This window comes from Alosa alosa, chromosome 12 (assembly GCF_017589495.1).
Source record: "Alosa alosa isolate M-15738 ecotype Scorff River chromosome 12, AALO_Geno_1.1, whole genome shotgun sequence".
Taxonomy (NCBI): domain Eukaryota; kingdom Metazoa; phylum Chordata; class Actinopteri; order Clupeiformes; family Clupeidae; genus Alosa; species Alosa alosa.
The window spans coordinates 20,893,124-20,920,623 of NC_063200.1; the positions used below are offsets into that span (position 1 = coordinate 20,893,124).

At 42.2% G+C, this 27,500-nt stretch overlaps 1 protein-coding gene across 8 annotated transcripts in view; it reads left to right on the forward strand.

Annotated features, from left to right (window-relative positions):
* The window catches only part of fubp3 (far upstream element (FUSE) binding protein 3), a 33,183-nt gene extending 6,696 nt beyond the window's left edge, over positions 1-26,487 (forward strand). Inside the window, exons 3-20 of one of the 8 annotated variants that reach the window (XM_048258898.1) lie at positions 3,005-3,038; positions 3,286-3,335; positions 3,815-3,886; positions 4,149-4,206; positions 4,490-4,652; positions 9,752-9,850; positions 10,871-10,975; positions 11,459-11,585; positions 12,625-12,725; positions 13,402-13,527; positions 14,014-14,149; positions 19,123-19,283; positions 19,851-19,924; positions 20,294-20,370; positions 20,911-20,979; positions 22,879-22,950; positions 23,359-23,489; positions 25,010-26,487. In XM_048258898.1, coding sequence (XP_048114855.1) covers positions 3,005-3,038; positions 3,286-3,335; positions 3,815-3,886; positions 4,149-4,206; positions 4,490-4,652; positions 9,752-9,850; positions 10,871-10,975; positions 11,459-11,585; positions 12,625-12,725; positions 13,402-13,527; positions 14,014-14,149; positions 19,123-19,283; positions 19,851-19,924; positions 20,294-20,370; positions 20,911-20,979; positions 22,879-22,950; positions 23,359-23,489; positions 25,010-25,018 — 1,664 coding nt within the window. In that variant the 3' untranslated portion in view covers positions 25,019-26,487. The remainder of the gene's footprint in view (positions 1-3,004; positions 3,039-3,285; positions 3,336-3,814; positions 3,887-4,148; positions 4,207-4,489; positions 4,653-9,751; positions 9,851-10,870; positions 10,976-11,458; positions 11,586-12,624; positions 12,726-13,401; positions 13,528-14,013; positions 14,150-19,122; positions 19,284-19,850; positions 19,925-20,293; positions 20,371-20,910; positions 20,980-22,878; positions 22,951-23,358; positions 23,490-25,009) is intronic. The other 7 variants (XM_048258899.1, XM_048258900.1, XM_048258901.1 and 4 more) reach the window with 7 other exon arrangements.
* The last annotated feature ends 1,013 nt before the right edge of the window (positions 26,488-27,500 follow it).

Consider the following 27,500-nt stretch of genomic DNA (forward strand, 5'->3'; position numbering starts at 1 on the left):
CCGTGTGTGTGTTTGGGGCTACTGGGTAGCTGCAGAAGTGTCTGTGCATGTGTCAGAAGGCTGCGCACACGAGGAACGGGAGGGTTGGAGGGGGTTGTCGTCCTGGCAGGTTTGACTCAAGGCTTCTGGGAGGTTTGATTCAAGGCTTCTGATGTTGGGTTAAGCAGTGGCAGCAGCAGCAGCAGCCGTAGCGGCAGGAGAAGTGAAACCGGTTTTGCGCTCAAGCACAAAAGAAGGCTTGGGCAGAAATAAGAACCGAAGAACAGAATTCAGAAGTCATGTTCCGCAATGCTTGGTCCTTTCTTTTTTGCTTTGTAAGATATGTAGTTGCTGGCAATTTTATCTGACTTGTATGTATGATTTCATTAGCTAGTTGCTTTGGTACTCTGACATGATGAGTCAGACACAACCTGGAAATGCTGACTCAAGAATTGGCCTGTACAAATAGCTGACGTGTTGGTATGTTTTGTACATGGTAAAGGCACTACTCTTTGTAGATGAATAGCTGTACACTAAGTAGCATAAACGTAGGGAAAGTACGCATGAAACATCCATGTGAGCTTTACCAAAGAAATGGAAAAAAGGCGAGATGCCGAGAAGGGTTTTCGCAAGCAGTGTCCTTGTTAAGTTGGTGCAAAACTGAAGGGAAGCTGAAGTTTGCGTTATCAAGTTTAGCGGTCATGGGACGCTGAGGTATTTTTGTCTTTGGAGAGAAACAAATGGAGGAAAGAGAGGGGGGGGCGGGTAGAGAGAGGGAGAGAGAGGGAAGTTGACCGAAGAACGGGAGAGAAGGATGGAGGAAGGGTGAAGTGCAGAGGAACGTTCGTAATCCAGTCGGCAATGGTAGTGGCTAAGAAGCCGGGCTAGCATTCAGTAACCTGAAAGTCATGAGTGCCACTCTTGTGCCTCTGACTAAGGCATTTAACCCCGAGTTGCTCCAGGGAGACTTGCCCTGCAATTAATTCATATATTTAAGTCGTTAGCCAAAATGCTAAAAGGTAAAAGATAAAGATGATCCAATAGAGCTCGTATTCCTCCCCCTTGCTCCCCGTCCACAGCTCGGGTGAGGACACCATGATTGGAGAGACAGACAGGGACACATATGCAGCTGGTGGAAAATTCCCTAGCTTGCAGACAATGTCTCTTTAAGAAAGGCAGACTGTGTACATCGAGAGCCTTATGTAAGGCCTTTGGATATGACTAATCTTTGCCCCGGTCCATTTCCACTGGTTCGGTCCAGTCATTGTCGCTGCAATATTTTTCCAAGTTTTAGAATGGGAAGCTGTTAAGTCTATTGAAGCGGTCTCTCTCTCCCTCTCTCACACACACACACACACACACATACACACACACACACAGAAGTTCTGTTTTTTGAATACCACAAGCATTTGTTCAGCTGCCTCTCGTTGCCTCTTGCAGTTAACCTATTGTCTTTTAATAAAGAAAGACAGGCAAAGTCCATGAGGGTGCATAGACAGAGTTTTTTTGAGTCAGGAAAGGACTGAAAACCGTTACACATGTTTGTCACTCTTATTGAAAAGCACAACTCTGCGAGCCTCTGTCTTGTTTGCACAAATGATCAGTCTGTCTCTTCCTGTGCCTTGAGCACCCAACAGGCATTTTTATGCCTAACACTCTGCTTGCTCTGATAATGAAAACCAAAATGGCCCCGCCATTATCTATGTTGGATTGATAGGCTACCTGTTGAGTGAAGTTTCAGAAGGTCAAAACACACACCCACACACACAAAGATAGCCTATTGCCTTAGAAACAAAGCAACTGTTTTGAGTGCTCAGTAGGCTATTCTTGAGGCTTTATAAACCAGCTTCGGGTGGCTTGACATGGTTTCCCCCCAGCTCAATGTATTTCAGGGCTTTGTGTTTATCCTGACCTGCTTGTTGACAGCTCTGCTATGAGTTTTCTGTTAATGTCGACTATTATATGCGAGTTCCTACAATAGACAAGCTGGATTAAGGTTTACCGACAGTTAGTGGTCATCACAGGTTAGTAGCACTAATGCTGTTGCTATTAAACTCAATACACTGGTCACTTGTAGTAGACTGGCTGTGGTGTTCCACATAAAGCAGCGGCATTAAAACACTTGTGTGGGATCTCACATTCCCAGTCACTGTAGGATTAACACTAGGGGAAATAATCTGAGATATTTTGAACCCTGACCCTGCAAGACGTTTCTATTAGCAACATGCTACAGACAAGATTGATATTTATCTTTGTGATTTATGCTCACCCACGTATATTGTTTAGCAAGTATGAGGAATGCCAGCAGTTGTTTTTTGTCATCGGTTTTGTTGTGTGCTTACAGTCTTGACATAAAATCAATTGTCAGACTAATTTCTTTGCTAGGCACATTGCACATGCAAGCATTTGGAAGCATTGGTGCTATTCTATAGATTGCAATACATTAAGATTGCACAACAGGACCCGCTTGCTGTGTGTAAACCAACACAGAGACGAGCAAGAGGACAGGCTTGTATGTTGTGAGCCTCTCTTTCTTTCTTTTTCTCTCTCTTTGTGCGCCACGTTTGTTTCTCCAGCGTGCTTGGCCGAGGACATTCTGTTCCTGAGACTGCTGTACACAAGCGGCTCATCGGAGCCGCTGAGACGATGCCGAGTTATCTGTGAAAGCCAGTGCAGCGTAAACCAGCTGTGTGACATTTGCTAAAGGTTTCAGAATGTCATTAGAAACATGGCTTGGTCCGCGTCACTGATTGGATGAGGGGTCGGAGTTGTTGTTGTTGTTGAGAATTTCCAGTGACCTATGTAAATTATGTATTCACTGTATCTAATTCTGACAGTAAGTCTGCATTAATGCAGAGAATTTTTAAGGAAAAGTTGGTTCTTTTAGGGGAAGAAGAAAATTAAGTTTGAGGCTTGTGTGCGTAACTGCACCATAAAACATAATCGTTGGCCTTGCACCCAAAATGGTGATACATTTGTTGTCTCTTTAGATATGTCATCATACTCCCTCTTCTCTCTCCAACAGTTGGCAGCCAGCTGGGTGGAATGGTACATCAAAGGTAAACTGGCGCCACTTTATCTTTATCTATCACTTTATCTATTTTATATTCCATAGAAAATATTGTATGGAATAGGCTATATTTGTATTATTGATGAGGTACAGTGTGAAAGGCTATTTCAGACAGTCACAATAACACCAGTGGGTAATATGCATCTTAAGGTAATGTGTGTCTGCATAAAAAAAAAAGGAGTGAATGCATACCTCTTGTCTTATGATGACGATAAATCATGTGTTCTCTCATCCAGGGCTATTATCACAGAAGACTACAAAGTGCCTGATAAAATGGTTGGATTCAGTAAGTAGCGTGGATGGGGCAAGGGGGGTGGGTGGTTGGTCAGGGGAGTACAGTATGTGCTAGAGGTCGCTCAGAGTACTCAATTAAAACCCAATTGATGTAACTGGTTGAGAACTTGAGTTTCTGCATTGAGCACTTCCACACAGTTTTGTAGATCAGTTTTGTGTACTCAAACTCCAGACTTTTATATGCAAGGACTACTCAAGTTATACTACTTGAATTATGTTTTTATGCAACCTTTAGTATGTACTTAACTGTTAATATGGAAGTAAAATATGAGTTTGTCTGGTAATTATACTGTATGCATGTTATCAGGATAAGTATACTGATCAGAGTTATTGATAATTTTAAGATGTTTTTTTGATTGTTGTGTAGTACTGAACATGATCAAACTGTTGGTGAGTATCTGGCAGACTGTGTAAGATGGGATTGTGATGCTTTTTCCAGCAAGGGTGTGACTTCACACGTTTTCTTTGCAGTTATAGGCAGAGGAGGCGAACAGATCACAAGGATTCAGTTGGAATCTGGTTGCAAGATACAGATTGCTGCTGGTAAGTCCGGATCCCTTAGCTCCAGATATATATTATGGCTGATGGCAAAATCAAACCGGAATAACAAGGGGATATGTAATTTACATCAGCACATTGAGCTGCATTATAATCCCTCTGTAATAACTTTGAATGTTGGCAAATACTGGCAGTATGTTATTGTGAGAGCAGGTTGTTACATAATGTGTGCAGAGATGTTTTGATTCTTAATAGCTGTGATAAGCTAATGTAATGTGCTGAATTCTGTTTGTGTACTTGTCATCAGATAGTGGGGGTATGATGGACAGACCCTGCACTCTCACTGGAAGCCCTGAAAGCATTGAGTAAGTACTCATCTCCCTTGGTAACAGCCATACTACAGTACTGAAAGTATTGAGCTAGTTCTCAACACTCGTTGACAGCCATGTGTCAGTACTGGGAGTACTGAGCAAGTACTCATTCCCCCGACATACCAGCATGCTACTTTACCACAAGGCTAGTTGGGAAAAGTGAAGTGTTTACATTCACAATACAGTACACATAAACAAGGTAATACAGGCAAGCCTGTGGCGTAATGGTATGGGCACTGGTTTACTTGATCCATCCCCTGCTGTGATTGGCCATCAGGCAGGCGAAGAGGCTGTTGGGGCAGATCGTGGAGCGGTGTCGGAACGGTCCGGGCTTCCACAACGACATGGATGGCAACAACACCATCCAGGAGATCCTCATCCCCGCCAGCAAAGTGGGCCTGGTCATCGGGAAAGGAGGGGACACCATCAAACAGCTGCAGGTCAGAACTGCTCCCGGCCATTTCCTCACTCACAATGAGTAGCTCCTGGTGCAGGATAAACTCAAAAACTATGAAATAAAAAATCTCTTTTACTTCCTCATGAGTAAAACCTCACACAATTTTGTATCTACAAATATGAATATTTACCAACATGGATGAAAATATCTGGTATTTATGACTATTTCACCTGAATTGGCATATACACACATGTATGTACCTCTTTATTGAGTATATGATATGGTCCATGCAGTTACTGGTGTATGAAAACAGACTGCTACAAAACGGCAACAAAAACAACCCGGTCCAACCTGCACCATAAAAACATAACTGTTCAAGCCCATCACTGACGAGATGCATGTTTAGAAGTCCTCTTATGCTCACGAGTAACTGCTATTGGTTGTTCCTGGAAAACTGACATGATGTACTCCTCCCCTCTATTGACCTCCATTTGTCTCACAGCCAAGTCTGTAATCAGTATTTGAGCCCACCACAGACCAGTAAAGCACATAGTCTAACAAGCCTATGTCCAAATTCAGTACAATGTTCTTTCCAGATTTGTGTGCAGTGTTCTCTAGATTTGTGTGCAATGTTCTCCAGACTTGTTAACAATGTTCTTCAGACTTGTGCCATGTTCTCCAGACTTGTTAACAATGTTCTTCAGACTTGTGCCATGTTCTCCAGACTTGTGTGTGCAATGTTCTCTAGATTTGTGTGCAGTCTTCTGGATGCTAAAATCCTGCATGTCCTGTGCATTTGACTGTTTGCACAAAGTAGAGGTCGGCCGGTTAATCGGACCAATTTTGACATTTTTAAATGAATCGGCATCTATATATTAAGCCGATTAACTCGCTCGCACGCGGCCCCTTGTGTCAATTAAATTACCATCAGACCCCAGCCAAAACTTTGGAAGAGTAGGCCTACAGCGTTGTTCCTGGGAGAAAACATATTAAATTCTTATTTTTCAAAGCCCTAAATATTCATAGAGAAAGAAAACACGAATACAGCCGTTGCTACTTTGGATAGGCTATTGATGGCGAGCCTTCATCCAGATGTAACTTAGAGGTAGGGATGTGTAGCCTACCAAAACCATTATCCGCCCGGGTTAAATTATTATAGACCATATTGATAAGCTCCGACGTCATCAATTCTGTTTTTGGTGTCTGAGAATTTCTCTCTCTGTGTGCGGGGTGGAGCAATTGTCACACACATTCACTGCAGCTGAATGATGGTGGAAAAAACTGTGTTCAAAAGCATGATTAGGCTACACTTAACTAGAGTTGAGTAGAATTGCTGACAATGCCCACTTCTACAGCGTCGTCGCCAGTGGCTTGTGTCCATACCTGGAATATGTAATGTGGTCTCCAAGCGAAAACATTTTTTGTCATACAGCAAACATCACCTCACCATCCGCTAGCTACCTCTACTCTGAATACACTGTAAAAAAACGCGGCCTCTGGACAGCCAGGCTCCAAAAACGGCAACAAAAACAACCCGGTCCAACCTGCACCATAAAAACATAACTGTTCAAGCCTATCACCGACGAGATGCGTGTTTAGAAGTGACGTTACTGTGAATCTGTGCCTCTGTATATTTTAGTCTGGGTTACACAAGGATGGCAATATTCAGACCAGTCATAAATGGTCTTGAAATGTCGGTAAAAACCCATAGTAATGGAATATCCATGTTTTATTCAAAATACGTTTGGTAGATGTATAATCCAGCTCATACAAAAGCAAACAATTAGAAACATACAGTTTGCAAACATATTTTCCAGTGATTCCCGTGTGCTGGAAGCTATTTCCCTTGACACAAGTTGAAGCACACTGGCTCACGAGACTCTTCCGGTTAGATAGAGCCCACCCATGTGTCTGAGCAACCTATGGTTCTCGAGATATAAGCAACCGCAGGGAATTGGGAAACAAGCTGTCAATCAGGCACCCCAGCGTTGATTGACCATAACTCGAGCCTACATCAAGCCTCGAAGATGAGATGAGCAATTTTACCGTAAGAACCCTACTAAACACCCCTCAGAAGTCATGCAAACACGTTTCGAAGCAAAATTTTAAGGACTTATTGATGCATACGGACAAACTCTTACTACACATGAACCCCTTTGAGTAGAAGCATAATCTTGGTGTCAAACGAAAGCTAACCCTCTGGAGTTTCTTGCTTGTATCGATTGCATAGCAGTGACCGTCTTAGAATCAAAGAAATAGCATTATTTCACATGAACCTGCTACCATGACTAAGTTTTCAAAAAATGACACTGAGATAAACGCATAGATATTTAAACACGCATACATTTGTGAAAATTTCATATTTTACTGTTTAGTCATCTACTTTGAGATGTAGCTTCACAAGACTGGTTCCAGGCCTCAATTGTGTTTCAAGGCCACTTCAAGTGACCTAGAGGGCCCAAATGTGGCCAGTTCTAGAGATGTATGTTCCAGAGATGCATTCAAGCCTCTGTAGCTCTGCCAGTACATTAGTCACGCTGACTGTTTCTGAGAATTATACTGGGTCTCATCTTTCAAAAGAGGTCAAGCATTTTTTGATGGGCCAAAGTATGTGGGAGCAGTGCCCTCCTTAGTAGATGATGTGCAATGTCAGGCAAAAAACTCCAAATGGGGCCATAAGTTAAGATGCACAAAATTTCTCAACTTAAGTTATTAGTGTTCCATTTTATCCTGCAAATAAACGTGGGGTAAATCCTCTGGTCTTCTAATGTTATTTAATAAAATGTCAACCCCCAAATAAAAAAAAAAAAAAAGCCGGTTCAGTGATCAAACCGTGGGTCAAAAATCGTGATACACCAACCTCACGATTCGGTTTGTATCGTTACAGCCCTACCTACTACAACAGTCCCTCGTGCAGAATATTGAGCCAGATGCCACAATCAATTCTGCAGACACCAGAGACTGCCTATATAACTTGTTCGTTCCTCTGCAGTTTTGATGACAATAAATAGAAGGCTAATGTTAATGATCTGCTTACTGGCATCTCTCAACCTGGTGTTGCTAGGCTATGAAAATAAGTTAATGTAGCCCTACTTGGTTTACTGACATTTGAGTAGGCTATGCAACCCATTGGCAGTCTTCTACATGTCCTTGTTAGCTCATGTTTGCTAGTCACTTAGTTCGTGTTGTGCTTACCAAAATCATAGAAATTAATAACATTGCAAGACACATGCAGTACCCTCCAGAATTATTGACACCTCTGCTAAAGTTGACTAAAAACCGGTATCAAAAAAAATGTTTTGGGGATTTATTGTAATCTCACAATGAAAAAAAATAGGAAAAATCCGACCTTGAAGGGATGCAAATTTATTTTGAGAAAAAGTAAAATCTCAAAGAAATAAATATTTTTTTAATGAAAACATGTTGCTCACAATTATTGGCACCCCTGAAAAATCTATACAAAACAGAAGTATTTTCGTATTTAATTTCAATTTATTTAAGTTAATCAGAGTGTCTGTTAACTTTCAGAAGTACTTCATGACTTTCTTTTTCACTATAGTCACACAGAGGCTAAATCTGTAATTTTTCAACATCGGAAAGACAAGAGAATACACTAAATTTAAATAAAAAGAATTTGTGTTGACATTTGTAAGTCAGAGAACGTCTATGAAAACTAGGTACTTTGTTGAAAATGCCTATATTTACAGTTAAAACAATGATTTAAAGATTCTAATCATCTGGAAATGTGACAAACATGCTTGGACAAAGACCCATGGTTACTTGGTCACCAAGTCCCGCCAAAATAAATCTTCAAAAGTGACCTCACTGCTAATAGATTATTTAGAGGGCATGCCAGATAAAAGCCTGTCCAGTCATTTAAGTATCAATGAAATGACAGGAGTTACTGAATGGTACAGTGACTTTGTCTGTAAGTATGGTCTATTGTCAGATGAAATGGGAAAAAAAGGTTAGAAACACTTTACGTGTGTTTGGTACATAGAAGAATGACTATACTGAAAAGAACCCTAATGAGAATTATGGTGGAGGGGCTGTGCTATTGTGGGCCTGGTTTTATTCCCAAAGGCCTTGGGAACCTAATTAAGGTGCATGGTATCATGAAAACACCAAGAAAAACCTGAATATTTTCAAAGGAAATCTGTCAATCTCTGCCAAGACACTAAAAGTTGGTCATGATTGGATCATTCATCAGGTCAATGAACCAAAACAAATGTCCAGATCTAAACAAATATGGTTTGCTGAACACAAAATCAAGCTTCGGACATTTCCATCTAAGTCCCCTGATCTAAACTCCGTAGAAAAACAGTGGGGTGAGTCAAAGAGGAGAATGCACAAGCGTGGACCTAGGAATCTGGATGATCTGGGGAGATTTTGTAAAGACGAACGGTCTTAAATCCCTTGCTTTGTATTCTCCAACTTTATGGGGTGTCATAGGAGAATATTACAAGTGGCAAAGGTTTTTTATACCAGTTTTTAGTCAACTTTAGCAGAGGTGCCAATCTGGAGGGTACTGTATCCTAATGCACTATGCAAAAAGTTATTTCCTCTCATAGCCGAAAACCGTGAGATGCAAGCCTTCCAATCTACTCAGAAATGTAATTAGGCTACTTACATTCTTAGTGAAAGGTGGTGGAGGTGGCTATCTTTTTTTGGACTGTTATACAAAAGGTTATACTGCTTTGTTAATTATCCTAGCCAAATTTACCATATTTACCTTTACTTATCCTTTTATTAATAAGCATATCAAGATCAGTGTTATTTTGGTCTTACTACCCTTAGTTGCCCTCAATAATATTTTTTTTTTCACTTCCTCCTGCAATTTCTTCGCAATAAACGCCTAAAACACTGCGACTTCCATCGCATTTTTTTTTTTTTAACAAAAGTTGTCGTGAAATCAGGCATTTTAGGTTGCAACAATCTCAAAAAAGCCTTGCGAAATCCTGTAGGAACTGATTGAAAAACCTGTATCCCTCGACCTCTAGCACATAGTCAGGCAGTATTTCTAGTTTCCACTATTTCAGCAGAACACCTGTTGTGGGAGTATCTGAACATGCAACTAAGGACATGCTGCAGTGTTGAGGAATTTGAGAGATATGCAAAGTAATCTGTGTGCGTGTACTCTAGGAGAGAACAGGAGTGAAGATGATCATGATCCAAGATGGCCCCATGCCAACAGGAGTGGACAAGCCCCTGAGAATCACTGGCGACCCTTACAAAGTGCAGGTCTGTGTTACATTCACCTCAGACTGGTCTTTTCCATATGGGATGTGTATGTGTGTGGGTGGGAGAAGGGGTGTTTGACGCCAGCCGTTCTTAAGCACATGTTTGGTAGTAGGCTATGCTGAGAGACTGTTGATTTATTGATACCAGTTCCCTTTTTGTTTGATTTAAAACTGGTTGAAATGCAGGGTACTTGATTCATATTTTAGAGGAATTAACCCCCAAAGTGAAATGTAAAAGTAAAGTTTTATTTACTTTGTTCCTGCTGGACTGGGTGCATCAAAATGTGTGGTTTTAGGATTCAGTTATCACTACTTTTTGAGTCATACTGCTGCCTGACCACCTTTGAAATACCATACTATCATTTCCAAAGTCCTTGAACCCTAGTCAGTCCTTTGCCCTAGGACTGAATCCAGCTGTGGGTTGGCATCACGTATATTGTCAATAATTGACTAAGAAATCCTGCATAACGATTCTGAATGTTCGTTTTCAGTGCCGATTTGTTGTGCTCATACTTACATTTATAAAAACATTTCTACAGCAGGCAATCAGTTTGTGTGCTGGCTAGGAATTATAAAATTATATATAGAAAATATTTAAATTGACCTTTTAAGGTTATTATAGTTTTTGAGCGTTTTTGTTTACCTTGCCTTTGTTCAGTTAGGATGTTCAAAAGTGACAGGAAATGAGAGGGATTGGTGGTGGGATTAGGAAATGATGAGGAAGTGTGTCCATGGGCACTAGGACCCTACAGGCTGCGGCACAGCGACACCCCTCATTCGGCCTTTCTTAACTCAAAGAACTCTGTATATTCTTGTTGACATGTCCCTGTACAAGGATTAAACCTAGTTCTAGACTAAAAAAGAAATCTCAATTTTAAAAAAGTCTTTTGGGCTAGCACTAGGATTAATCCATATACAGCAAGCTGGCCAGTACTCAATCTGTGGTACCTCCAGTAGTTGAAGAATGTTTCTTTTTGCGGAGGGTCAATTAATCTGTGTGTGGTGTGTGTGCTTTGTGTAGCAAGCCCGTGAGCTGGTGGTGGAGATAATTCGGGACAAAGACCAGGGAGACTTCCGCACTGGCAGAGGGGACTTTGGCTCCAGAATGGGGGGAAGCAGCATGGATGTAAGTGCTCTTCTAGATAAATTCTCCTTAAATGATTGTAAGACTGAATAACACATTCCTTAACATGACATTGTGTCTTACATCCATGTGGTTAAAGTAGCATTCATCTATAGTTAAACAGGAATTTATCTCTTCAATTATGTATTGAAGGAGATATGTTTATGCTGAAATATATCAAAATTTGAATAATCCTTATCAGGAAAAATTTCAGTATATCAGTAGTCTCTTCATAAATTCCTATTTTCACTTGTCTACTTTTACTTAGTTGTGGCAGTAATTGGCATATGTAAAAAATATCCCTTTGGACGTGCAAATACTTACATTCTTTTGCATGCCAATAATGTTCTGTTTGATATTGATAGCCATGAAATAAATTACATTTGTTTGTGCTAATTACTTTTACATAGAAATAAGACATTGCAAACACCAGCCAAATATGAAGAATTGTACATCCACTCTACTCCCTCAAATTCTACCGTTTAGCCTGTTCTGGCTGCCCCCTCTCAGGTTGCGGTCCCACGGTTTGCCGTGGGTATAGTCATTGGCAGGAACGGCGAGATGATCAAGAAGATCCAGAACGACGCCGGCGTGAGGATCCAGTTCAAGCCAGGTGGGTGCACGGCCATGAGTCGACCGGACGGTCGGACGGGTGGGGAGGGAGAGCGGGTGTGTGTGTGTAGGAGGCGGCGTGTTGGCGCCGTCATTGTGTCAGACTTTCCATTGTGTCGCCTCACAGTATCTCTGAAGCTGTGTGTGTGTCTGTGCATGCAAGACCGTTTTAAATGATGACGTTTATCTCTGGCCTTCATACAAAAGCACATCATTACATGTTTTCCATGTAAGACAACAGCATCTCGGGCAAAACTTGAACTCATTCTATGCCACATCTGTCTGTTAGCTATCTGGGTGCATCATGTCAGGAATGAAAAATTAACAAGTGAATCAGAGCAACTCCTGCTCATTGTTGCAGTAATCCCCTTTTTCTCTTTGGTGCCAATACTTCAGTTCTGGTGCTTGTCATCCAGTCACATTGTGGTCAGTGGTACTGGCTCTAATGGAAATGGTGAATAGGTTTTTAGGAAAACCCTCTGCATGGGATTTCGGTGAAAAACGACTAATAGAATGAAGCTTTTAGTTTACTGACTGATCTTAGTTTTTTTTTTTTATATGTGGTTCAATTCTAAATAATTTAAGGCACAAAACGTGGCTAGAGTCACAAGCAGTAAATGTTTTTATTGAATACAATAAAAACAAATGTATAATCCACATTTGTAGGTAAATATATCTCTAAAAATATCACTTGTTTTACCTACAGGGAATGCTATATACAGCTGAATGGCACTTGAATGGGAACAAATTGTAAAAACATGTAACTGCCTATCTAACACCTATTTTTTTCTCATCCCCTGGTGCTGAAGTCAATTATTCTCCACAACGTCCACAATTTGCATCTCAATTCTCTGCCCAAACATGATGTATGAGCCTGCCTGCTCTATCTCCTTCTCTCTCTCTCTCTGCCTCTCCTCGTTGGCAGTAAATCTTTTTTTTTTTTACTCTCCCAATGTCTCTTGAATGAAGCGCTGAATGGGTTGCCGTTGATTCGGCCCTATTATTTTGGGTATTACTCAAATGTGTTTCCCGTTGCACAGATGATGGCATCAGCCCCGACCGAATTGCCCAGGTGATGGGCCAGCCGGACAGATGCCAGCACGCAGTCCACCTCATCAACGAGCTGGTCCACACTGCACAGGTTCGCCACCAGCTCGCCCTACCGTCCACTCGCCCACCTCGTCCCCTCCTCCTCCTCCTTCCCACCTCGGCTTTCTCTCCAAGCTGTCTCTAACCCTTGTCAGCTCCTTAAAGCCTCTGTCTTCCCTTTAGAGAGCAGAACCTTCTAGAGGCTGCATGTAACCTGACGTCTAGAGAGCCTTCTAGAAGCCCTGATTGTTCTTTGCTCCGTATTCACAGCCAAATATCACTCGTTCTACCCCATTAACACCTCTGGAAAGGAATGGATTGCATAATACCTGTTACAAAGGAATTTTTTGTTAATTAACACAGATCATTCTTGCTAATCTTTCACAAGGATTTTCTTTAAGTGAGCAACGGCTTAACGAGATTGTACAGTAATTCTACATTTTGAGTGTTGTTACTTATCAGTATGACTTGACTGACAGTGACCCCTCTTTACACTAATGTTTTCATTTGTTAGAAATAAGATTTACATAATTGATAATGTTATTAGCACTTGTGTGGCCATTTTTGCCATTTCTAGATCAACATGGATGCACTTGACTAAAGCAAACAGGGGTCGTAGTGTAAAGAGGGTGCTGTGTTTTGTTTTTTCCGCCATTTTGTTTCCTGAAGCCTCCATACTGTCACTGCCTGTTGTTATTGTTTCTGTTGTTGTGGTTGTTGTCGTGTAGCGATCCCCTTTCCCGCCCCAAACCGGCTGGTCCCTGGATGGGTCCAGCCTGACCCCAGAGCGACCCGTCCTGGACCCACTGGGCCTTTGGCCTGGTTTGGGGGACCTCAGTCAGTTGTATGGACAGGTAACAGCAGCGAGCTCGTCTGCTTTCTCTGTCCCCCCAACCCCCCCACCCTCCCCGTCTCCCTACTCTCCCTTAGTCACTGGGTGTTCAGCCATTGGTGGAAATGTCAGTGTGGCACTTAAGGGACAGTCTCACTGGGACCATGCTGTAGACTCACTCTAACAACGGATAGCACAATTAATGTGTTTGGGGAGGGATTTATGACGGTAATTTTTTTTTTTTTTTTTTTTTAATTAGCCAATGTATGACCGTTTTATTTGTTTGCTTTTTCTAGTTAAAATGTCCCATGTAGCAGCCGATTGTGGCTGATCTGCCGAATATTTTGCGTTGCCTTGACTTTTACAGTCGTCACGGGCACATTATTTATTAACTTTACTGCCGATCTCAGTCGTTCCCAGAAAGCGGCATGTTAAAGCATACCATGTTGTGGGTGTACTCGATGGTACAGATACGGCAGGTGTTACCACCTGTGTTCCCCCTGTGCAGGAGCGTGACGGATTCGGCGGTGCAGCCCGGGGCCGTGGAAGAGGACGTGGGGACTGGAACGTTGGGGCGCCTGGAGGAATTCAGGAAGTGACCTACACGATACCCGCGGACAAGTGTGGCCTTGTGATTGGTAAAGGTACGGGAAAGTTTAGTCTTTTCTTTCATCGTTTCTTTCTTTTATTGTTCGATTTCTGTCTTATCTGGTGTCTTTTATCTGTCTGCCTTTGTTTTGAATACACCATATGAAAGTATTTTTTCTAAGCGAGCCATTAGAAATGTGTGGGGACATGCCCTGTTTAAAAACTCCAATATCCAGTATAGCAGCCACACCCCACTAGTTCTTTGTACATGCACCCGGTTTCACAACCTTAACCACGAAATGCATGTTTCGAACAGCGTGTTCTGGCCGTTTAATTCCACAAATATGTGTGCGTCGACCTTTACAGGCGTACAAGTGGAAAATAATTTGGTCGTTTCTCACCCCTTCACTATTTTTAACTTACAAAAAAAAAAAAAAAATGCACCACAACACAATGGTCCCAAGAATGGGACACCTGCCTGGGTGGCCATGTCGCTACACCCCACCACCCCCTCACCCCTACCCCCTCGCACTCATCCACTTGGCTCAAGCGCCACTTGAGACCTGCTCACAGGGGGGGCCCGAGGAGAGGATAATGCATGTAATGTGACATTAATTGTTGAGAGTTAATAATGAAAGCCCTCAATCACACACGGAGGTTGCCTCCAGCGTTTAATAAAAGAGCCTTTTCAAGCCAGATGGAGTCAAGTCAAGGGAATGAATGAGCTGAATTAGCTTATTGGTCATTCATGCTCACTCTATTGCCAGCTATTTAAAAGTCATTGACCATTGCTGACGTTCACACACACCGTCTGTTTGTCGGGGCCCTCTTTATCTGCCGCGGCTCACTGTGTGGCTCGGAGGGGCGGTAACTAGGGACCTTGGCCATCTGTAATAATAATAATAAAAAAAAGTGCAAAAGAAATGTCAGGCGGGTGTTTTTGTGGCGAGGGCTGAGGGGACGGATAAACCTGGGTGACTCCCCGTGGGGCATTAGCATGTGAAACAGGGCCATGGAGGAGGTGCGGGCGGTGGGCTCAGGGACCTGTCAGCTTGGCCTTTTGGCCGGAGTGATTAATATCTTTACGATGCTTGCAAGAGGAGCAGGCTGCCAAAGCTGTCAGCCACCACACACACTCACACACTGCTTACAAGATCTCGAGACCCTCTTAAGAACTTGCATTAACTTTTAAAAAAAAAAAAAAACACTTTTAAAAAGGGAGCGACTGTTGCACTTTTACCAAACAGTTTTCATAGTTTGATGAACAGATGGTTTCACGTGTCATATTTTTCATACCTGCAGCTAGCAAGTTATGTTAGTTTTGTCAATGCACTTTAAGTTATTTTGGCTGTACAGCATGTTCTGGCTTTGCATTACTGGGTTGCTCAGCCAATATGAGTATGAGGGGCTTTTAACCATGAAGGAATGCAGTTTAGTGTTCCTGTGTTATGAGCACTCGCAAATAGAAATGTGAAACCAGGCACCGATGTGTACTAGAAACTGTCCTGATATTAACAACAACAAGACATGGAGTGATCCTGAGAACAAATATTCCTGCATTTGTAACTGAATGAAGAATGCATTCAACAGTATTAAAAACCCATTTTAAGTGTATCACTCCACAACTGTCTGGCTGTTTACCCATGCAGAAAGCCTCCCAAGTTTTTTTTTTTTTTTTTTTTTTTTTTTTTTTTTTTTTTGATGGCTGTTTCTGTAAACTCCCTTTTCTCTCTGTTTAAAACCACAGTTAACGTTCCTGCGCCAATTGATAACCACCCCTGGCTTTTCCCCAAACACTCCCTCCCTCTCTCTTTCTCTCCAGCTCACTAAACCAGTCTCATTGATGAAGCCAAATTAGCTTGCCTCATTGCAGGTCCCCCAGTCCATGAAATGAATGGCCAGTGTCTTTAGTCCTCTCTTCTGTGTCTGACTGGGGGAGACCTAATAATGGCTTCATCAATGCAGAAGTTTCATTTGCTTGACAATGGGTTAATGGCCCATGCCTTGTCAGTTAGCAACGGCGAGGAGGCCCGTGGAGGCGGGGACTCTTTGACGAGCATTTTCAGCCAGGGGTCAGCAGGGGTCACCTGAGTGTCACCCAGAAGCGAACAAACGTGTAATTGATGTTCGGACATCCCCTGCACAAACCCCTCCTGCCACCACCACCTCTACTGCCATCGCTACTCCTGTACCCCCCCCCCCCACCCCACACCACACCAACGGTGGGTGGTGGCCTTTCAGAGGAGACAGAAGAGGCTGCTGGCCTGCTTGCTTGCTTTCTTTCCACCCACCCCTCCCTCCCTCCCTTCCTCTGCCAGTCCCCTTTTCCTCCACCCAGTAGACAAGATTGAGTGGCGGCGTATGAAAGGGCCCAAGAAGGAAACTGTATGGCGTAGAGGATACGCTCTAATTTCTTCCTTCCCCCTTTTTTGGGGGGCTCCGAGGTAGCATTCTCTGTCCTCCTGACTCTCGACACCACCCCGGCAGTCAGCACGACTGGTGGCCCATACGTCTGGCCCTGCCGTCTGTGTTGGGGGAAGTGTTGGCCATTGTTTCTGATTTTCATATTAAAATGCAAACAGAAGATGATGTAGCCAGCTTGGGCAACTCAGAAGGTACTTGCATTGATTCTGATTGCTGTAGACTAAGGAGCACATATGGTTGGGTCTCTTCCTTAGCATGTGACCCAGTAATTTTTAGTTCAGTCTAACTGACCAGTCCTGACTTGAGCTGTCCAATATGAATTATATATTGGAACCAATGAGAGAAAAAACGAGAGTGTTATGGGCTGAGAGATTATCTCTATACTTACTTTTCAGTCAAGAAGTCACTTGATAAGGGGAAACGTTAAGACGCGTATGTTAAGCCTGTATATGTTCATCACTCAGGAGGTGCACTTCACTTCAGCCCCAGTCAGCACAGTTGGTGGTCTGTACATCTACACCAGCCCTTCCCTGTTTGGCAGGGGGAGTGCTGGCCATTGTTTCTGATTTGCGCGGATATTAAGATACAAAGGGAAGATGTTGTAGCCAGCTTGTGGAACTCTGAAGTTAGATGCATTGCGCTTACTGGCTTTAAGACTCTGAAGGAATCAGAACGCTTGTGGCCGGCCCCATTCTCCTTAATTTGTGGGTCAGTAGTGTCTGTGAATTGCCGTCTCTAATTGGGCAGGTCTAATTGACCTAAGCTGCCTAGCGGCGTGGGATCCTAGCAATTAAAGCAGTGGATATCTTTGTGTCCTACTGTAGCTCATGAAGTGGAGAGAGACTTGTTAATGGGGTGGAGGGTTTTATTTTTTTTAACTCCGCTTTAAAACCAAACGTTGCCCATGTAAAAATAAACAGAGAAAATTAAATATGTTAGAATTAATATTTTAGAGCCATTCAATGGGCAGCCTACCTATTTTCCTATCCTTAAAGGACCAGTATGTAGGAAATAATGGAAAATAAACTGTAACCATTCCAAAAATGATCACCATATGTTGTCAGAGAGTAAGGAAACACGATGAATTGAAGTAATGGCTTATTTGACATTTACTCTAACCTGTAAAACCCATGAAAAAAAATGAGTTACGGGGCGGAATCTCTTGGAATTTTCGTTTATGTTTTGAACGATTAATTCTAGAATAGCGTATTAATTATGGGCTAGCGTGTCCTCCTATTTGGGTTGCCAAATTAGCAAAGGCCAACTGTCAACAGCTGTCAGTTGTAGTCATGAACGCCTACGAGAGGCAGGCAAATTTCCATAATTAAAACAAGAAACAAATTAAGTGGACATCTGCAGGTCAACTAACGTTAGCCAAGTCTTCATTACGTCTGGCAACCCAGAAGAGGCTCGTATCTGGTTGTCTTGAGAACGTTCACCAGTGTTTTGATTTTGGCCTACAGAACGTTCGGTAACAATCCTACAAATCGCACCTTTTAAAACCAGCCCCCCAAAAAGTGCAAACCCTGACTCAACTTTACAAAACAAGTCCAAAAGTTGTATACAATAAGCAGATACAGAGCAAATGGAGGCATAATATGTTTTTGCTCTTAAGTTCACATACTCCGGCAGAATTTGTAAAATGGCTGGCCTAGAAAACATGAGTGATCAGGCTAAACACATTTTAATTTTTTTTATTTTAATGGGATTCAAATTAAACCATAAGGAATCACAGAATAGTGCAATCATTAAACAAAACATGGCTCTAAAGAAAATGTGGTGATCCCAATTCAAACATTTACATACCTTTAGTTCTGAATACTGTCCATTGCCCCCTTTAACATCGGTGATGGTTTGCTGTTTTTTTGTGATGGCTATGGATGAGTAACTTTTTATCTCAGATGGTAGAGGTGCCCATTCTTCTTGATAAAAAGCCTCCAAAATCCTGTACATTCATTGCATTAACTGCATGTTTGAAATCTTTCCAAAGTGGCACAATAGTATTGAGGTCAGGAGACTGTGATGGCCACTCCAGAGCCTTCACTTTTTTCCGCTGTACCCACTGAAGGGTCAACTTGGCCTTCTACTTCAGATCATTGCCATGTTTGAAAGTCCCAGTGTCTCCCATGCACTGCTTTTAGGCTGATGACTGCAAATTGTCCTACAATATTTTCTGATAGCAAGCTACATTCATCTTGCCCACAATTTACTAAATTCCATGTGCCTTTGTAGCTCACACACACCCAAAACATCAGAGAGCCTCCAAGCTTCACAGTAGGGACGGTGAACTTTTTGTCGTATGTCTTGTTGACTCCTCTCTAAACATACCACGTCTCCAGGTCTTATATTGCTGATTTACTCTCCCCAAGTGTTCTCAGAACTGTAGTCAGCAACAGTTTGAGAAATTTAAATCATCACAAGGATCAAACAGTTAAAATAACCTTTCAATTCTACATTTTCCTGTATGTGTGTCAACTGATGTCTTGATTGCAGATCAGATGGCCAACAGTTGTGACCAAAACACTTGTTCAGTTGGTTGTAAACGTGTCAGAGAAGGCCAATGGCAGTATGAACTCACGCGACCAAACATATATTTTTTTTCCAGGTGGGGAGACCATCAAGAACATCAACCAGCAGTCAGGAGCCCATGTGGAGCTGCAGAGAAACCCACCGCCCAACACCGACCCAAACATGCGTATCTTCTCCATCCGCGGCACCCCCCAGCAGATGGAAGTGGCTCGGCAGTTGATCGATGAGAAGATTGGGGTAGGTCCCCCCGAACACCCTGGTCTCTGTCCCCACCCCTGTCGTAACCAACCTACTTGCCACCCACGTATTTCTTGAATCGCCGTGTCAGTGAAGTTTGTAAGGTGGTCTCTCAAACCCATATTACCAGAATAACTGGGTCATTATACAGCCCTTTCTTATAGATGCTATAAGGTACTTTATCATTCATGTATACCATAGGAGTGGAGAGAAAATATGTGGGGCTTAACTGTAACTGCTCAAAGAATACTTGACTAAAATATAATATATATATATATATATATATATATATTTATATATTTAAAATATATATATATAGAACCACACACACCCCTCATGGCCCTTCCACCCTACCTGGCCCCCCTCCACAAACACCAGGGAGAAGAGCTACAATCAATCACGCGCGCGCCTAATGGAGTGCGCAAGGGGCCGATGTCTGACCTCTGACCCCGCCTGGTTGCTCATTCAGCCTCGAGTGTCTCTTCCTTTTCTCTTTCTTTTCTCTCCTATTCTTTTCTTTTCTTTTCTTTTCTCTCATTGCGCTGCTCTTCTCTGCTTCCCCCCCAGGCTTCAGGGCTGGGAGGCAACAGCAGTTTTGGCCTCAACCCTTTCACCCAAGGCCCGGCCACCCCTCACCAGAAGTAAGTGCCTTTTTGTTTTGTTTTTGTGAGTGTGTGCATGCGTGTTTTTTTTTTTTTTTTTTTTTTCCCCCATTTCACTTCCTTCTTGTGCCTGGTAAGCCTTTTTTTAATGACAGAATGTGCAGGGAGCACTCCACAACTTCCTCTCTTTAAGATGGCTCTTTCTTTATAAATAATGCCTGGGTAGAACACACACACACACACACACACACACGCTGTCCAAGCTGTAAATAAGCCTCTCACTTAATAAATGCATGTGGTGTGTGACTCACTTGTGATGGTCTGTGATGTCCTGCTATGTCATACATTTTAGCTGTAAATTGAGATTGTTTTGTATTTAAAGTGGTGTTGTCTTGTTTCCTGTGACAGTGGACCGCAGACCTTCATGACCGGGGGCTGGGGCACAACATACCAGCCGTGGCAGCCCCAGGGACAGCAGGACCCCAGTAAGTCCTCTACTAAATACCCCCCTACACACACACACACACACACACACACACACACACACACACACACACACAAAAGCCACCACTTCTTCCGAGGCCTTCTTGCACCCATTCCCCCTTCTCTCCTCCACCCCTTTCTTTACCACTCTTCTGCACCTCCTGCCCCAGTAGTGGGGTATGCCAACTCCATTTCTTACATAGAATACAGCACCCCCCCCCCATACACACACACTCATGCTTTCCCTCACTATGCGATGGCTCTTTGTGTGAACAGAATTAAGACTACATTTCACATGCTGGTGAGTAAGAGGACAATGACGTGCTGCTGCTGCTACTGTTGTTGCTGCTGCTGCTGCTGCTGCTGTCGTCGCTGTTGCCACCCGAGGAGGTTAGAGGCTGGTAGAGAGAGGCGCATTGGCGTTTCTGCACTTTCACAGAGAGATGAAGGGAGGAGAGGAAGGGGGGGGGACAGAGAAAGGTACTGGCCTATCAGTTCAGAGGCTCTGTTTTTCAAACAGTGTTATCTCTGTCTGGTTGCAGGTCACAATGGATCCCAGACTGGACAGATGGACTATTCCAAAGCATGGGAGCAGTATTATAAAAAGCTAGGCAAGTGTGTGTGAGTGAGGGAGTGTGCGTGTATGAGAGGGAGATAGCTGTGAGTTACTAAAGGAGCCACCACTAACCGACCCGTGTGTCACTGCCAGCCGATCTCCTGCCGGCTAGGATTCCGCCAGCCCTCCAGCAGGACAGGCTTAAGATGTCTGAGGGTCTTAACTGCTCAGTCCTGCCCCCCACACAGCCCCATACAGACCCCTCTCCCCCCACACCCCACCCAAAACATCAAATCTGAGAACCTTTCCCAGACCCCCCCTCCCTCCCTACACACCGAATATCCTGCTGTTCCCCCACCTGTCCACCAGCCCCCGTCTCCATCACTACAGCCTCACTGGCAGTGCCATGGCAACCCCCCTACTCCCCAACACAGCTTGGCCAAAGGTGGAATTGGTTACTGTCCATCTCACAGCAGACTTCACCTGTCATGTTAAGTTTTATTCAGTAGTCCATATATTTTCTCCTCAAGAATGAGTGAAGAGCATTAGTGTGCGTTTCCCTTCTTTGTAATTCCTCCTCATCAAAGTGTCTGTGCTTAAGTTTTTACACGCACTGACATGGCACTTTTAATTTTTGCGTTTATTGTAGTAGCACAGCTGGTGTTATTTTGGTGCGTATGTCACACTTGCAGTGTTGCGTCTTTCAACACCAACGGTGGGTTTCCACACACCGATTTTGCGTCGCTCTCATTGAGGTTGAATGGAGTAATTTGCCCTGGTTGGGTGAAATGAGAGTGAATCGGCGAGGCAGGCGAAACAAAGTTGGCTTAAGTTTAACTTTATTTTAATGAGGACCATTCGAGAACCAATCAGGTCCGCGTGTTTGAGTTTGGAGGCGGGAGTTAAAAAAAAGTCTGACCAAGATGGCGGAGACTACCTGAGCTGTGACATGAAAATTTGTATGTGATTAAAATGTTTCTACACTAACATTGGCACAAATTGCAGTTTATATGCCACACAATCTTAGTCAGAGCACATACACCACTGAATAGACCACTATTATGTTAGTTTAAACACTCAAACTTTTTAGCTAGCCGACAGGCGAACTGCTAGTATGTTCGGACATTGGATTGCATTGTAAGCCTAGCTAGACTGCAACACAGGTATTAAATATATGATGTATTATTGACCTTGTTGTTTCTATGAACATGAATTGTTGTTTATAGGCAACATCAACTTAGTCGAGGCATAAAGACCCCTGGATATCTTCGTTAAGTACTTAAAACGTTTGAACTAGCCGATTAGCCTAATTAGCTCGCTTGCCACCACTGGCTAGACACTGCAGTCAAAAGGTTAGCAGGTTGGTCGTCACGCCCCCGAGGCGAAATTTCGCTGGCCGAAATTCGCAAGGTCTTTTGCTGTGTGGAAACCCACCGTAAGAGTGTTTAAAAAAAAGTACATAAAAAAATAATTATTTGTAGAAAGCCTTTGTTTCTATATCTGCAAAAAGAAGGGAAATCATGATATGAGGATAGTGAAGTATTCCATTGAGGATGAGCCACGCTAGTTAGACATGTCAGTGTGGTTAGGCGATGGTCCAACTGTGTGAACCGTGTTCTCGCTACAGGTCTGATCTCCTATAATGCAGGTCACCTTTAAATATGTCCCAGTATCTTAATCTTCAGCTTAAGAGTGATTATAACTAGGGCTTTGTGCTTACTTATCAGTTACAATGCCACACAGTGGATGCTGGATGCACTTCATGCTCATAGCATGAAGGCTATTGCTAAGTCTTCTGGAGCATTTAGGCCCTCTCTTCCCTAGCCGGCTGTGGTCGTAAACAGGGGCCTGACAGCCTGATTTGTTATCATATTTTATGCATGCAGTAATGGGATGGGTGGCGCTAGGCTCAGGCATGGCAGAAGTTTTGACTCAATCGTCTGTTTGTGTGCAGGTCAGCAGAGCCAAGCCCAGAGCACCGGCCCTGACTACAGCAAAGCATGGGAGGAGTACTACAAGAAACAGAGTAAGTGCAAGTACTTGCTCTTGCTCTGACGTACTCCTCTCTGACTGAGCTCTTTCTCAGCCTCTTTCTAGCGCTATGTGTCTCTCTTTGTCTGTCTGTCTCTCTCTCTGAGCTGTTGTGTGTAAGATCACTGTTCTGTCTTCTACTTTCACACGGTCTGCTGTGTTGTCTTCTGCCCCCTTTCTTTCTCCTCTGTCACTTGCATTCGCTTACAGTCTTCATGTTGCTACCATGCTGTAGGGTTTCATTACAGTTCAGTTCTGCGCGTGTGGGTGAATTGCGCAGCGTTGCTCAGCCTTCTTTCAAATCCTCTTTTACCTGTGAACGATTATCTTTGCCTTGTCAATATGTTGGTTTAATCCTCTCTCCTCTCTCCCTCTCTCCCTCTCTCCCTCTGCCCCTCTCCAGCCCAGGCTGCAGTGTCAGGTTCTCAGCAGAGCTCCCCTCCTGATTACAGTGCTGCCTGGGTGGAGTATTACAGACAGCAGGGGGCCTACTACGGCCAGGGTGCACAGCAGACACAGGCTCCGGGCCTTCAGGTGAAGACCACCACACTACACTCAAAGACTAGCACAATCCACAGGTTGAAGTGTGGTCAAACAGCAGAAATTGTGCAAATGGAAATGGCAAACATCTTATATGCGGCAGCACAGGAGATGTAGGTTGCAGAGGCATTTTCTTACCCAGAATCTGCTGGAGCGTTTAACCTTTCTCTTAAAGGTTGTATCGGCAATAGCTGGGATACGTTACTTCTGTTGATGTTCAAACAAAACGGAGAGCTAGCTCGCTACTCCCTCCCCCTCCCTCCTGTGCAATTAAAACTCCTAAACGCGCATCTTGTCAGTTATTTGTTAAAACACTTTATTTTGCCTTTGAGTGGGTTGCCAACCCTTGTTGGTAGCAATTGTTTTTGTGTACAGATCTCGGAGCCTAGGTTGCCTACAGACACGTGTTTTTTTGACTGCCTGCTTATAGGGCAGACAGCTAGCGGATCGTTAGGAAAGATTAGACGAATGTAATCATATATGTTTGGGCCTTTTTTGGGCCCGAAATCGCTGATACAACCTTTAAATGTTCAGCTTACTTAACATTTATTTATATAGCAAACACTTTTACCCAAAGTGACTTCAGAAAATGAGGAATAACATTCAAACTACAATGCAGAGGAGACCTTAAGTATTAATTAATACTACATCAAAAAATTCAAGACTTTTCTTTACACTTCCTGCATTGAACCATATTTCCACTGGTTGTCGTGAAAGCTGGACTTGGCCAGACGTGACAGTCACCGTGAGATGACTTTAGATATCTAGTAGCAACTGGGTCTGAATTGATGGTAGTAAAAAATCCAGTAAGACATGGGTCTGAATTGATGGTAGTAAAAAATCCAGTAAGACATGCAAAGCTGGGTGTCAACAGGTTTACAGTCAAAGCGAGCATGACCGCTCCTGATAAAAGTCAATTATTGACTTAGCTGATCAGCTGATTACGTCAAGTCTCTTGTAGGTGCCAGAGAAAAAAACAGGGTCAGTGGTTAAACACTGTAGGAGTACACACACTGATGAAAACATGTATCTGTAGTGTGCTGTCAGAAAACATTGATGAAGTGAATAAATTACTTTTACATGTAAAGGGCCGCTCACACCAGTAATGATGACTATAAAGATAATTTACTATAATGATACTGGTGTAATTATCGTTGTAGTTTATGTGTGGACGTTTTCATATTAGCTAGAGCGATGCTTTTTTGCCGTTGTTATAGTTATTGTTCTCGGCCCTTAATGAGCCAGAGGAGTCGTCATTGTTAGATGGAGGTGATGGCATAATGGAAAGTTGCATGTACTGCTTCAGTTAGTATCTCAACTACACTCAAGCAGGCGTCCTCTGAAGATATGACAAGAGCAATAACATTTCTGTTATTATGTCTACTCATTTTGATTTGGAGATGTGATGTGTTGAATGAAGAGGTGAGTGAGTGTGTGAATCTGTGTTCTCTCCTGGCTGCTGTTTTTCTGACCGCGTTTCCTCTTCTCATGCTGTGATCTCTTTCTTTTTGCAGGATCATTAGAGTGGAAGCCCTTTAGTCGGAGACTTTTGAATCACTGAGAGGATGAAAACAAAAACCTTTTGTAACAGAGGTTTCTAGATTTGCAACGCCTTGAAGACTTACTTTTTTTTCTTAGCGAGAAACACTAGCTGTAGAATGACTTATACAATTTAAAAAAAAAAGAATATTTCTAAATCAGGAACATCAAAAAAATTGTTACTAAATACTTGTGTACACCATTATATGAATGGACAAATTCCGGGATCCCTTTTGGACCTCACAGCTGTTTTTTTTTTCTATATTTTCCTTTTTAATTCAGATTTAAAAATAAACCCGCCAAAATGAACCCCGGAATTGTAACATTTCAACAACGCAATATAATCTATTTTTTCTAGTTCTGTTGCAATAAAATCGTAATTTTGGGCTTAGCAGTCTTGAATGCATTTTTGTTTTGTTTTTGTCATAAAATGTTTAAAGAATGTGTAAAAATGTTTTCTTTCTTTTCCTTTTACATAAAGCATTTTAATTCAGTAAAATGAAACTGTGATGTTTTGTTACAGGAAAATGTATTCTTTTGTTACAAAAAACGATGAGTGATGTTGGCAAATGGCAGTCGATTCCTAATTTAATTCCTGTTGTGCTTTGTATTCTGTTTTCCTTGTCATTTTATTGTACTCTGGTTTAAAAAGGTGCAATATCTTATTTCATTTTTGAAACAAAGATGGATTCTCTAATATTTTGACAAACGTTTATCTTGTAGATCTTAGATATATTTTTTTTAGGCGTATGGAAATGTAATGGATAATTTTTTTATTACAATGATCTGATATTGGGATACATGGGGTTGTTGCATATTGTGAGTTTTTGCCTTTGCTATCTTGTAAAACTATGTATGTATGCTCGGATACTTGACTAAATACTTTATTTAAAATATATATATATAATTAAATCAAAGACGTTTTTTTTTCTCTTCATGGAGTCATTATCACAGGAAAACTCTCCCTGTTTTTCTGTTCTGTTTTCATACTGAAATTTTTCAAAGATCGTGAATGTGTAATTTGAAATTTGATGTTGCATCTTGCTATGGACAAAAATGAGAAATGATAGGTTTTTATGTATGTTTCTGTACGATTCAAGACTGCTAAGCCCCCAGATCCTACCTGTGTAATAATTAATTGTAGTTTTTTATATTATAAGTATTAAGATCAAAGTTGTCTTATTTGGTACCACCCAGCTTCCCCTAATGCCCCAACCAGTACACACTGTGGACTCGTGTACAGTCCAATGCTAATAACCTTTTAATTATAATTTTTTCTTTCAATTATGTGTGATCTCTAATATATGTATGATTGATTAGTTACAAAAATTTGAAAATCTAGTATTAACTTCATTGCTTAATGAAAAGGGATATTATAATTTCAAAAAATGTTTAATTTTAGTGTTTTTTCCTCATGTGTACAGGTAACAGTGTATTAAAAACATCAAAAGACTACTTTTGTGCTTCTTTTATTTTCTTTTTAATCATTTCTGTTTCTTGACTTTGGTTTCCTCTAACACATTCCGAGATCAAGTGAACCTTCATACTGAAAACTGAGCTCTTTGTGTTTTTTTTTTTTTTTCTGAAGCTCTTTCATAAAATTAAGTCATTCTATGTACGAAAAAACAATAGTCTATTTGTATGGTTTATGCTGTTGTGTGTATAAAGGAAATATATATTTTCTATGCAACTTCATGCTGCATTTAACATTTAACTGAAATAAATGGCCAGCAAGTCTCATGATTAAAAGCAGAATTTATTCATTTCCTAGAGGAATCTTCCTCATATTATTGCTGTTATGGTTAAGTCCTTAAACTTCTTAATTTTTTCACCTGAGCTGTTTAGTCATGCATCAGAACAGATAAGAAGGATTTTGTATTTGTCCTTGAGAAATAGATTACTAAAACATTTTTGTGTTGAGCGAGTGTGTGTGTGTGTGTGTGTGTGTGTGTCTGTGTCTGTCTGTCTGCTCAAATGTTTAGTTGTATTCACCCCTCTTTAATTGGAGTGTTTGTGTGGGTGATGTAAGCACCCAGTTGCGGTTTTTGTACATTTAGACATCCGGTAACTACACATCAGCAAGCGCACCCAGGGAAGGTCTTCGCTAGGGCTGAAATTGCCCTCTAAAAGGGTACTTAAAAAGTTGCGGACGCCCCTTCCAGTAATGGGCAATGGCCCCATCTACCATCAGTCAGGGAATATGTGGATATATGAAGTTCATCTTCCGTCGTTTTAATAGGCGTTTTGGTGCCCTTTTTTGGCATGGGCATTCAGCGGGCCATGAGTGGCCATCCGATGAGGGGAGGATGCTCCTAATTGAATCCTAAATGGTGGCACTCAAGGGCCGCAAGTCATAAAGGAAACATCCTATCAAAGGACATAACAGCCTAAGTGGGCTTATTAAATACAGATGAGCTCGCTGGTATATTCATGCCCCGAAGGCACATAGTTCATGGTTTTAATCCC